Here is a 13347-nt window from a genome sequence, read left to right as displayed (position 1 = left end):
CCACCTACCAAATCACATTCACTGGGCTACATGGGGATGCTTTGCCCCAGGTTCACAAGTTAGCATGAAACAACCCTCAGTGCTCGCCATGGTGATGGCCTTGCCCACCCTGTTGCCCAATGGTTTTTGTTCCCTGTAATTAGTTGTTATTTTTTAAATGTTTTAACAGGAAAACAATTTCTCAAAGATTTAGTATGATTCCTTCTATTTGCTGATAAGTATTATGTGATCATTAAATATCTCTGTAACGCTGGGCCTTTCATGTAGACTAAGATGGCCAGGTGGGGACATATCTGGAGAGGGTTGCAGGAGCCATCTGCTCCTGAAGGGGCATCATCCTTGCTGATCCTGAGGGGGAGCTGTCACCGTCAGACGAAAGCTGAGGTCGAACTAGAGAGAAAGACGCAAACCTCAACCAGATGAAACAATGATAACAACTGGTTAGAATTATAATAACTGGTATAATCTCTTGGAGCATGTTTATACTCCAGTAATTCTTAACATCAAACAATTGTTAAACGATCTGAAAGAGTAGTTTGTTTTTCCCATCACTGGCAAGATTTTTGTGGGAAGACCATCTAGTCCTGGCGAATGGTCATTGGGAAGCATCATGTATGGGACTGTGATGCTGCAGAGTGGGTAGAATGGGGATGGCCTACTAGGAAAATTTGTAGATTTCCAAGAATCAGATCTTGATGAATACGTTGGTCAATGACTGAATGTTTTTTGTTCTCACATCTCTAATTTTTCTGGACTTGTAAGTTTTTACAACACCCCACTTCACCTGGCCATGTGACTTGTGGGCTTCCCTTTGTCATCCTTCGCCTAGGGCTCTGAGCAGGGCAGGGACAGCAAAGGGGTGCTCAGTTGTCACTTCCCACAGCACAGATCTTCGAGGACTCCAGCCTAAGCCAAGACGAACCTGTTCTACTCTGTTGCTCGAAAAGAAGGTGATTTGGCCACCATATTCCTAAAGATTGAAAATACCAATCCTTGCTTGGGTTGGAAATCTCAAAGGCAGAGTCCAGGATATCTTAGTTCATTTTTTCAATATCTCCTGGTCAGGGCTTGACACAAAGCAGACCCTCAATGCATGTCTGCTGAAATGAACTTAGCTGTAATTACTCTGGTGGACACAGCAGAGTTATTCAACATATGTAAGAGTCCCTGACTGTAGAAACACCTCATGGAAGCAAATTAGAAACTCTGAAATGGCTCATTTGAAATTCTCCAATCTTCTCATAACCAACGCTGGCAGAGTTTTTTTTTTTTTTTTTTTTTTTTCTTGAGACGGAGTCTCGCTCTGTCGCCCAGGCTGGAGTGCAGTGGCGCAATCTCGGCTTACTGCAAGCTCTGCCTCCCGGGTTCACGCCATTCTCCTGCCTCAGCCTCTCCGAGTAGCTGGGACTACAGGCGCCCGCCACCACGCCCGGCTAATTTTTTTGTATTTTTTAGTAGAGACGAGGTTTCACCGCGGTCTCGATCTCCTGACCTCATGATCTGCCCGCCTCGGCCTCCCAAAGTGCTGGGATTACAAGCGTGAGCCACCGCGCCCGGCCTGCTGGCAGAGTTTTATCTGAAGCCCTTCAGAGCTGAGACCAGCGATACTTCCACTTGCCTTTAGTTAATGTCGATCAACTAATTCCCATCACAACTAATGGACAGCTGGTGAAATAGGCTCAGAGTGTGATCTGTCATGGCCAGTGTGGCATAAAATTGGGAAGTAGGCAAATGTGCCTCCACTCCCATTTCCTTCCCATTCCAGAATCCCAACCTCCTGGAATCTTCCTGCCACCTCTTGCTTCCCAGAGCCATCCCTGCAGGTTCTGCCACCAAAAGTTAGTTGGTGCCCACTGTGTTCTTGAAGAGTCCTATTAACTGATAGCGACAGAGGGAGGACTCTGGGAACAGGTCATTAACTGATGGGCCACTAGTTGTCCATGTGGCTGCATCCAAGATCAGCACTTTATTCCAGCCACTGAAAACAGAAACATCAACAAGAACAGTGTACCTCATTTGTATGCTACTTAACGTTTACAAAATTATTTGATAGCCAAACACATATTCTGATATTTTTACAACTGCAGGAGTTAAAGGAAGCACTGTGATTGTTCATCTTTTACAAATGGCTGTCTAAGGCTCTTGGTGATTTGGTGATTGGCCCAATGTCATAAGGGAGAAGCCAGGAATTGAACTGCAATTTCCCTGGCTGGTCCAGATCCCCTTTCATCGTCTCATTCTTCAGGGACAGCCATCAGGGTGGGAATTTCAGACCATGGGCTAGGACAGCCAGGGAGATATTTTTCCAGCCAGGAATATCTTCCAGTATTTCTCAGTGGTCACCTTGAAGTAGCCCCAACATCAGGTGGGTGGGTTATTCGGGAGTTTAACCATATGTGAGTCAAAAAGTTTCAGATTTTGAGGTCCTGGTTTTCCCAATGAGGCCATAATATGTGACAGAATGCAAGAATGATAATTGGGCTGGGCACAGTGGCTTACACCTATAATCCTAGCACTTTGGGAGGCCGAGGCAGGTGGATCACTTGAGCCCAGGTGTTTGAGACCAGCCTGGGCAACATGGCAAGACTTCATCTCTACCAAAAATTAGCTGGGTGTGGTGGCATGTGCCTGTAGCCCCAGCTACTCAGGAAGCTGAGGTGGGAGGATTGCCTGAGCTGAGAGGGAGGTTGAGGCTGCAGTGAGTCGTGATCATGCCACTGCACTCCAGCTTGGGGGACAGAGTGTGATTCTGTCTCAAAAAAAAAAAAAAAAAAAAGAAAAGAAAAGAAAAGAAAAAGAAAATTGCTATTATGTGCCTGAATTCCTTCCAGCCAGATAGAGCATCCCCCAAGTCGTAACGTTTTTACTCTTCCCCACACTTCAGGAGTTAAAACGACTGGGCAGACAGTGCAGGGCACAGGTGGTACGGGCGAATGTGGTTTGTGTTGCAGGACTGGGGCAGGGTGTGCCCCTGGTGGGCCTCGTGGTGGAGGGGGGCCCTAACGTGGTGTCCATCGTCTTGGAATACCTGCGAGAAGAGCCTCCCGTCCCCGTGGTGATTTGTGATGGCAGCGGACGTGCCTCGGACATCCTGTCCTTTGCGCACAAGTACTGTGAAGAAGGCGGGTAGGATTTCTGACGCGCGAGGAAGGGCGGGTTCGTAACTCCCTCTTTGTTGGGCCAAGGAGAAAATCTAAAGTGGTCTGCTTAGACATTCCAAACGTGTTTAAATCAGGAAGATTTGCTAGATCTCCTCTCCCATTTCCTGAGGTCAGTATCCAGGGGAACCGTCAGAGGCAGGGTGTTCCTGATGGAATTCTCTCTCCCTCATTTCCAACTTCATTTGCCCTTAGAAAGTCTGCAACAAAGCTGGAATTTAGGACAAGTGAGAATACAGTGTTTACTATGCTCACTTTTTGTCTCCTGTGTCAGGATATCCTCCCACAGCAAAGTCTCAAATCAAAGACAGAGAGATGTCTGACTCATTCATACATAGATTTAACTTGCCTTGTTTTGTTCTCTTGCATTTTCTTTGAACAGAATAATAAATGAGTCCCTCAGGGAGCAACTTCTAGTTACCATTCAGAAAACATTTAATTACAATAAGGCACAATCACATCAGCTGTTTGCAATTATAATGGAGTGCATGAAGAAGAAAGAACTCGTAAGTGTCTTGAATTTATTTCCAAACAAGCTCTGTGGAGAGAATTATGTTTCCTTTTCTAATTCTGCCCATGTGTGCATGACAGGGTTATTCATATTTTAGTCCGGCCTTTTCTGAGAGACAGTACAAATGCATACCAAATTGGCGGCTGTGTCCACATGACAGAAGCTGAACAAGCCCACGCAGGAGAGGGCCCCTGGTGCTTTTGAACCTTAGCAAGTGGGGCGTGACACCACACAACACCCTCTGAGACTCATAATATTACTCAGATTGATAGTCTTGGGGAAAAGGGCCACATACCACCCTGTCAGGCATGTTTACAAAGTTCTGTTATTTTATTTCCCACTCCTTCCCTCTTCCATTGCATTTACAAGGAATAGGCACTCTTGTGCACATAAGACGGCCTCTTCAAAATTCTAATTCCTACAAATATCTCCTGTCTGATTAGATACGACTTTGCATCTCCGATGGCAACTGAGATTTTGGAGTGTAGCTCCCTCCTCTCGAGGGTGCCAGAACGGATGAGGAAAATAATAAAGTCAGTATGCAGGCAGGCCCCCCACGGCAACGCTGTAACTTCTGGAAATCAGCCTGGCACAGTGGCTCACACCTGTAATCCCAGCACTTTGGGAGGCTGAGACAGGCAGATCACCTGAGGTCAGGAGTTTGAGACCAGCCTGGCCAACATGGTGAAACCCCATCTCTACTAAAAATACCAAAACAATCAGCCAGACATGGTGGCGTGCACCTGTAATCCCAGCTACTTGGGAGGCTGAGGTAGGAGAATTGCTTGAACCTGGGAGGTGGAGTTTGCAGTGACCCAAGATAGCGCCATTGCACTCCAGCCTGGGCGACAAGAGCAAAACGCCATCTCAAAAAAAAAAAAAAAGAAAAGAAAAAGAAAAAGTAAAGAAAAAAAAATCAACAGCACTTGCTTTGAAACTGTTTAGTGCTCAGGATCATTTTATTACGTGTCAGTCTCTGTGGTCATTTTGTAACAACACCCCATGTCTCCTTCTTGTTTTCAACTTGGCTTTAACTCGGTCTTTTCACATTTTCAGGTCACTGTGTTCAGAATGGGTTCTGAGGGCCAGCAGGACATTGAGATGGCAATTTTAACTGCCCTGCTGAAAGGTGAGCTCTCGGGAAATGGTGACTCCTATCCCTTTGATGTTGGCCTGGCCGGCAATCCTTCCCTCCCGGCCTCCCATGGACTATGTCTGCTGGTGCTAGACCCTGAGCCAGCCAGGCCGCTTGAGCAGTCTCAGCATGAAGCCACGGCAGAATGACAAGGCTCGCTACAGGTGTCTGTGGGGCAGAGGTCTGTGGGTGCTCCTGGACCATCATGGGCTGAGGTCAGAACCATTTCTATTTGTAACTGGTTCATTGAGGGCTTCAGCTCCTAGAGTGTAAACATCAGATGGGTTCCTTTGCAATCACTGCATTCCACAGTATTCTGTCCAATTTCCCTGTCTTGGCTCTAATGACAGGCTTCAGGCTGGCACTCATGGCCTGGGTGGGGTCTGCTCTGGGATGCACACTTCCTCCCTGCCTCTCGGTTAGCCTGGTGCCATGAGGGGGCAGGGAGGACAGAGAGAGGGGAGGGGTCGCTGTCAGGCTGGCTGCCTGGCAGTCCCAGGGTTCCAGCCTTCCTGGAGATCATCTCCAGGGTCCCCGAGTCACTGGGTTCCTCTTCTGTCCCTCCCGAGGAGACCATGCACAGCTGGCATGGGAAGAGGCTGCCTCCACTTTCCTCCAGGGAAGCTCTTTCAGTTTGGGGCCTTTGTGGTCATTCAGGGCGAGAGCAAAGCCAGCAATGCTTAGTTCTAGGCCAGCAGCCCACAGGAAGCCTGTGCTCACCACCCGGCACCTGCCAAACCCTGGCGGTCCAGGCGTGGAGTGAAAAATCATTCCGGTTTCTTGCTTTTCTAGGAACAAATGTATCTGCTCCAGATCAGCTGAGCTTGGCACTGGCTTGGAACCGCGTGGACATAGCACGAAGCCAGATCTTTGTCTTTGGGCCCCACTGGCCGGTGATACTGTTTTTTTCAATTCATATCATTGATCATGACTTTGTACAAGTGACATATTAGTATGTTCTCCTTTGTGACATGGAACTCAGGAAATTATGTGGGGTTTCTGATGATACGATATGTAATCTATTAGGATCATTAGAAGATGTTGCTGTTTAACTTCAAAGAACCAACAAGAAGTAATTCCACATTCAAACCAGTACTCCTGAAGAAATTAATCACCAAATATTTTATCGTTGCTGATGAAAGTGGGTTTTTACCTTTTTAAAGAAAAAGAAGAAGAAATAAAATAGCTTATTAAAATTAAATGCAATGCTTCCATCCAGGGCAATGATTTTTCAAACTATGTTCCATGAAACCCTGGAGGCCTAGAGAACTCTGTGTGTGTGTGTGTGTGTGTGTATGTGTGTGTGTGTATGTGTGTATAGGGTGTCTGTGTGCATGTGATACGTGGTGTGCCTGTATGTGGTATGATTATGTGTAGGTGAGTAATGTTTGTAGCCATGGGTGGTATAGTGTGTACATGGGTGTCATTGGGAGGGTATTGTATGTGTGTGATATGGGTTGAGCAGTGTGGTGGGGTGTTGAGGAGTACTAATGTGTGTGTGTGACATGGGGATGAACTTGTGTGTGTGTGTGTACACACATAAGTCTGCATGATAAAGGACTCCTGGCCTCCTACTTCTTCTTCAGTCAAAGCAGTTTCTTTGATCCATTTTATAGGTTAGGAGTCAGGATAAATTTTTGTTTGCAAAAAGGGCTCTGCTGCTTATGAAAGGCAGTAGGAATATCTAGAGGGTTTACGTTGGTTTTAAAAACCACATTTCTTGGCCAGATGCGGTGGCTCACACCTGTAATTCCAGCATTTTGGGAGGCTGATTCGGGAGGACTGCTTGAGGCCAGGAGTTCAAGACCAACCTGGTCAACATAGTGAGACACCATCTCTACAAAAAATAAAAAAAATTAGCCAGGCATGGGAGTGCATGCCTATAGTCCCAGCTACTTTGGAGGCTGAGGCAGGAGGATTGCTTGAGCCTAGGAATTTGAGGTTACAGTGAGCTGTGACTGCACCACTACACTACAGCCTGGGTGAGAAAGTGAGATCCCATCTCTAAAACATAAAACAAAAAACAATGCAAAACTGTTTCTCAAAACATCCCTGGCATATTGCTGCACAAATGCATTTTACTTAACTGCCTCTGTGTTTAGGTCTCCCAAAGCATTTAATTGCCTCCCAAAGCATTTAACTGCCTCTGTGTTTAGGTCTCCTGGAAGTTGCTTCCACACATTGCCATAACACTTTTTATCACTCTTTATTGATTGATCACGTGTAGATGGATCCATCAATTCTCCACTTGGTAATAGAAGGAAGTGAATTGCTCACTCTGCTTCCACTGCCCCTGTTGCTCCTGGATTTGATAGTTGCCTGTTTAATTCTATTTTTCCTTTTTTGAAATGGAGTCTCACTCTGTTGCCCAGGCTAGAGTGCAGTGGTGTGATCTCAGCTCACTACAGCCTCTGCATCCTGGATTTGAGCGATTCTCCTGCCTCAGCCTCCCAAGTAGCTGGGACTACAGGCACCCACCACACCCAGCTAAATTATTTTTGCATTTTTAGTGGAGACAGGGTTTCACCATGTTGGCCAGGCTGGTCTCAAACTCCTGACCTCAAGTGACCTGCCTGCCTTGGCCTCCCAAAGTGCTGGGATTACAGGCATGAGTCACTACACCCAGCCCTGTTTAATTCTTATGTTGGTCACCTTTATGATGGTAAAGAGTACGTGGAACCATCTACTTGTTTTGTCCACTTCAGACTCCCATTTTGTTAAATGAGGAAATTCACTCTATACTCCTCCTTCCTCTCCTGACAAGTTCCATCTTCCTAATTCAATCAGCCCCACATTTTACGAGGTGCTTGACATGGTGAACGTGTACATATCATTCTTTAATTATTATTGAGGTCCTGCTTACATGTTACTCTCTAATCATCATTCAGTTTTTGTACTTAGTCTCTATGTTGATTCTAAAAAAAATGGAGAAACCAGCAGCTTTGACATTGTTGTGATTACATGGAGATTGTTCACTGCTGAACTGCATAGTAGGATTGAAGTCAAAGAGAAGGAAAGGTAGTCCTGGGTCATTTATCTGGCTCACACAAAGGAAAATATGACAGGCATCAAGGTTTCCATCATTCACCAACTATTTAAAATTAGGTGACATTTTAATTTCCTTCATATTTGGACCATGATTTATTTGAATAGATATTTGCTTTTCTCCACACTTCTAATTGATTCTCTTTCTTCTTCTAAACATTTGCCTTGATGTCATTGCTGTATCTATTCTTTTTTTTTTTAAGTATTTTTATTGTATCTTTAGTTTGGTTCCAAACAAATAGATGTAAAGTTTGGTACATGCCTATGTACGCTTGCCACTGCTAATGTTGAGGCTTATACTAGTCCGTTTTCACACTGCTATAAAGAGTAGCGTCTTCTGAGACTGGGTAATTTGTAAAGAAAGGAGGTTTAATTGACTCACAGCTCCAAATGGCTGGGGAGACCCCAGGACACTTACAATCATGGCAGAGGGCGAAGGAAAAGCAAAGGCACGTCTTACATGGCAGCCCCTGAGAGAGAGAAAAGAGCACAAGGGGCTGCCAAACATTTTTAAAACCATCAATTCTCATAAGAACTCTTCCACTATCATGAGAACAGCATGGGGGAAACCGCCCTCATGATCCAGTCACTTCACATCAGGCCCCACCCTTGACACCTGGGGATTACAACTGGAGATGAGATTTGGGTGGGACACAAAGCCAAACCATATCAAGGCTCTTGTCAGCAACGTGGATATATCAAGCATGGCTGCAGCAAAGGCTACCTTGTGGGGAGCTAGGGCAAAATTATTGCACTCTTTCCAAGATGAAGCCATACAGATATTACCTTAAAATGCCATTTTGTACTTTTATTTGCATATACATCATTTCTATTTAATATATACTTTGTACTTTAAGTTCAGGGGTACAAGTGCAGGTTTGTTATGTAGATAAACTTGTGTCATGGGGGTTTGTTGTACAGATTATTTCATCACCCAGTTATTAAGCCTAGTACCCACTAGTTGTTTTTCCTGACCCTCTCCCTCCTCCCACTCTCCTCCCTCCAAAAGGCCCCAGTGTCTGTTATTCCCCTCTATGTGTCCATGTGTTCTCATCATTTAGCTCCCACTTATGAGAATATGCAGCATTTGGTTTTCTGTTCCTGCCTTAGTTTGCTAAGGATAATGGCCTCCATCTCCATCCATGTCCCTGCAAAGGACATAATCTTGTTCTTTTTTATGGTTGCAGCCATATTTATTCTCTTAATTGTTACTGTCCCATTTCTTCTTGAAGAATCTTTCAAAGCCCCATGAGTTCCTACCCCCATCTTCCGTGGATGCTCTCAATGCCTGCTGTACAGTTGTCTACATCAGACATCCCTTGCTTGCACTCTGAGACTGGCCATTGCCTCCTAGACCCCATGTCTTCCTCCCTTTGAGATTCCTTTTTCATTTTGCTGGAGTATATCTTCAAGTAACTTTTACATAAAAGCATGTGGGAGGATTACTGTCTGAGTCTGTGTTGTGTTTCTGTAACAGAATACCACAGATGGGGTAATCGATAAAGAACAGAGATTTATTTCTTACAGTTCTAGGAACTGGAAAGTCCAAGATCAAGGGGCTGGTATCTTGTCAGGGCCTTCTTGCTACATCATCCCATGGTGGGAGGTGAAAGGGTAAGAGCAAGAGACAGCGAAAGAGGGCTGAACTCTTAAAACAAATCTCCTCTCAAGATCATGAACCCTCTCCCTCTATAAAAGCATTAACCCATTCATGAGAGCAGAATTTCATAACCTAACAATTTTAAAGGACCCATCTCTCAGCAATGTTGCACTGGGGATTCAGATTCCAACACAAGAACTTTGGGGGACACTTTCAAACCACAGCAATTATCATTCTGTGTCTTTACATGTCTGAAAAGTCTGCCTCACATGAGGCTCAAGATTGTTCTATGATTTTCATTCAATTATAGATGAACCATTGTTTTCTCTCTGCTCTTTGCTTTTTCAGTGCTTGAAAATTTCACAAGGATGTATCTTCTATTTCAAGCAAATGAAAATAGAAGTGTATAGAGAATACAAACTCAAGCAGCCATATCTTCACACATGTAGACATTTAATTCTTCTGGCTTTCAAAGGTCCCTTTATGCTGAAGACCTGAATCAGCTCTGTGAAATGTTCTTCTGTCTCTTCTTTGAGTATTTCTTTCTTTATTATCTCTTTCCCTTCGTCTGGACTTTCTATTAGTCAAGCAACTACTGGTCCCCTTCTCCCAGATTGACCCTCCATTTTCACTTTTTTATTTCTCTATCATTTTGCTGTATGTTTTTGGAAATCCCAGCTTTTTCTTTAGCTTTTATACAATTTTTAAAGGTTTAGGCACTCATACTTTTTATATTTAAGAAAGTGTTTTTGTTCCTTAACAATTTAATTTTCTTATTAGCCTATTTTCATCTCACAGATGCAATATCTAAGGATATGAATTAGATTTTTTGAAGTTATCTTCTGTTCCCTAGATTATCTCTATTTTCTCCCTGGTCAGCTGTTCTCTTTGTTCATTTTGGGTTTTTCTGTTACCCTGTTGATTTTCTCAAATGCTCTAGAGCCTTGGCTGTCCATCACACTACAGAATGAGGGATAGAACTGCTTAATTAGTATGGAAACCCATTTTGCCAACAGGTTTTTCTCCTCCCTGGGAGGACTGCCCAGGAATTCCCTGCTTAGGAAGCAGAGTGTCGCCTGAAGCTCTCTGCTTTGCTGAGTGCCGACTGGAGAGGGCTGATGGGCTCTGGGCCTCCCTGTTCTTTAGCAGACATCCTCCCAGTTTTTACTGGGAGTGAAGCCCAGGAATGCATTTGCTTGCTCTGCACCCACCACAGTGGCAGCCTGGAGACCGGGAGGGGATGAGTGGCCTCCTGCTCTGTAGACCATCTTCCAGTCACCATGCCTTCTGCCCACCACATGCCCTCTTCTTTGTATCTTGGAAAATCTGGTCTCACCTCAACAGCAACCTCCACATTACACATTTCGGGTTTTGGCTTTCTCTCCATAGTTTTAACTGGTCCTTCAATGCTTCCAGAAATTTGTTAAAAACTCTCTGGCCTGCCTCTTCTCCCTGAAATAGATTTTTCTTTTTCATACTCCTCTGCTGTCATTTAAATAGTATTTGGGGAGGGAGGGAAGACAGGAAACACATGCTCAGGCTGCAACCTGGAGCCAAAAGTCCTTCTCTGTCTCCCTACAGTGGGATATAAGGTCTCCAAAATCTTCTTTTAATAGTTGAAGCACTCAAGAAACAATGTGCCTGTGAATCTATAGTCTATCTAGAATTCTTCATATAGTAGAAAACTTGTGGTAGGGAGGACACAAGAATTCCAACACAGTAAATCAATCTTAGGTCTGATTTGCTATATATTACTAGTCAAAATTCTTCTATCTATATTTTCTGTTATTGAATGCAAAAAATAAAAGCTGCATGAGAGTATGATGTGGTTATCAGAAGCTAGGATGTGAGGGATTGGGAGATTTTGGTTTAAAAGTGCAAAGTCTCAGTTAAGAAGAATAAATTCTGGAGACCTACTGTACAACATAGTGACTATAATTAATAATAATGTATAGTGCACTTGAAAATTGCTGAAAGAGTAGATTTTAAATGTTCTCATCACAAAAATGATAAGTATGTGAGGTGATGGATATGTTAATTACCTTCATTTCATCATTCCACAATGTATACATATATTTAAGCATCACGTATACCATAAATATATACAATTTGTCATTTGCTAATTAAAATAATTAATTAAAGTAAAAGCTTTGCAAAAAAAAATTCTTCTTAAAACATGCTTTTAAATATAATGAAGAGGCCGGGCACAGTGGCTCACTCCTGTAATTCCAGCACTTTGGAAGGCTGAGAGGGGTGGATCACCTGAGGTCAGGAGTTTGAGACAAGCCTGCCCAACATGGTGAAACCCTGTCTCTACTAAAAATACAAAAATTACCTGGGTGTGATGTTGCACGCCTGTAATCCCAGCTACTCAGGAGGCTGAGGCAGGAGAATTGCTTGAACCTGGGAGCCGGAGGTTGCAGTGAGCTGAGATCATGCCACTGCACTCCAGCCTGGGTGACAGAACAAAACTCCATCTCAAAAAACAAACAAATAAACAAACAAAGAAAAAACATAATGAAGAGAGAGAAAAGGAGAGATGTTTGATGTATACAAGTAACAAAAGGCAATTTATTTATTTATATTGAATCATAAAAACTTTGGACTAACAATTTTTGAAGGAAAATCATCACCAACATTCATCTCAAGAGCTTTTTTATCTTCAAAATTGAACTCTATGCCCATCAAACAATAATTCCCCATCCTGCCCTCCCCTGTGACTGGCAACCACCATTCTACTTTCTGTTGTCATGAATATGTCTACTGTCAGTACCTCCTATAAGTGGAATCATGTAGTATTTGTCCTTTTGTGACTGGCTTATTTCACTCAGAACAATGTCTCAAGGTTCATCCGTGTTGTAGCATGTGTCAGAATTTCCTTCCTTTTAAGGCTGAATAATATTCCATTATATGGATAGACCACATTTTGCTTATCCAAGCATCCATCAGTGGACACTTAGGTTGCTCCCATGCTTTAGAATAATATAATGCTGCTATGAATGTAGGTGTACAAATACTTCTTTGAGACTTGCTTTCAGTTCTTTTGGGTATGCCAAGAAGTGAAATCACTGGATCACATGGTAATCCTATTTTTAATTTTTTGAAGAATCACCAAACTCCTCCCATAGCAGTTGCACCATTTTACATTTCCACCCACAGTGCACAGGGTTCCAGTTTGTCCTCATTTCACAAACATTTGTCATTTTCTGTTGTTTAGATAATGGCCATCTTGGCCAGGCACAGTGGCTTATACCTGTAATCCCAGCACTTTGGGAGGCCGAGGCAGGTGGATCACCTGAGGTCAGGAATTGGAGACCAGCCTGGCCAACGTGGCGAAACTCCGTCTCTACTAAAAATATGAAAAAAAAAAAATGAGCTGGGAGTGGTGGCACACACCTGTAGTCCCAGCTACTGATGAGGCTGAGGTAGGAGAATCGCTTGAACCCAGGAGGCAGAGGTTGCAGTGAGCCAAGATCATGCCACTGCACTCCAGCCTGGGCAACAAGAGCAAAACTCCGTCTCAAATAAAAGGAAAAAAAAAAGATAATAGCCATCTTAATGGGTCTGAGGTAATATCTCAGATGGTTTTGATTTGTATTTCCCTAATGATTAGTGATATTGAGCGTCTTTGTGTGTGTCTATTGGCCATTTGTGTATCTTCTTTGCAGAAATGTCTATTCAAGTCTCTTGCCCATTTTTGAATCAGGTTGGGTTTTCTTGTTGTTGAATTTTAGGAGTTCTCTATATATTCTGGCTATGAACCCCTCATCATATATATGATGTACAAATATATTATCTTATTCTGTGGCTGTCTTTACTCTGTTAATGGTATCTTTTGCTGCATAAAACTTTTAAATTTTCATGAAGTCCATCAGATTTGTTATTAATAATTTTTCCC

At 43.5% G+C, this 13347-nt stretch overlaps 1 protein-coding gene across 4 annotated transcripts in view; it reads left to right on the top strand.

Annotated features, from left to right (window-relative positions):
• The window catches only part of TRPM1 (transient receptor potential cation channel subfamily M member 1), a 159051-nt gene that overhangs the window by 93061 nt on the left and 52643 nt on the right, over positions 1 to 13347 (top strand). For 3 of the 4 annotated variants that reach the window (XM_003280312.2, XM_003280314.3, XM_003280313.3), the window contains 4 exons: positions 2952 to 3126; positions 3541 to 3664; positions 4726 to 4798; positions 5597 to 5697. In XM_003280312.2, coding sequence (XP_003280360.1) covers positions 2952 to 3126; positions 3541 to 3664; positions 4726 to 4798; positions 5597 to 5697 — 473 coding nt within the window. Of the gene's footprint in view, positions 1 to 2951; positions 3157 to 3540; positions 3665 to 4725; positions 4799 to 5596; positions 6003 to 13347 lie in introns of those variants that run through there. The other variant, XR_001115852.2, reaches the window with a different exon arrangement.

The sequence above is a fragment of the Nomascus leucogenys genome, chromosome 6, assembly GCF_006542625.1.
Source record: "Nomascus leucogenys isolate Asia chromosome 6, Asia_NLE_v1, whole genome shotgun sequence".
Taxonomy (NCBI): Eukaryota; Metazoa; Chordata; class Mammalia; order Primates; family Hylobatidae; genus Nomascus; species Nomascus leucogenys.
The sequence above is the reverse complement of the archived record's forward strand: the minus strand, read 5'-3'. Positions and strand labels throughout refer to the sequence as shown.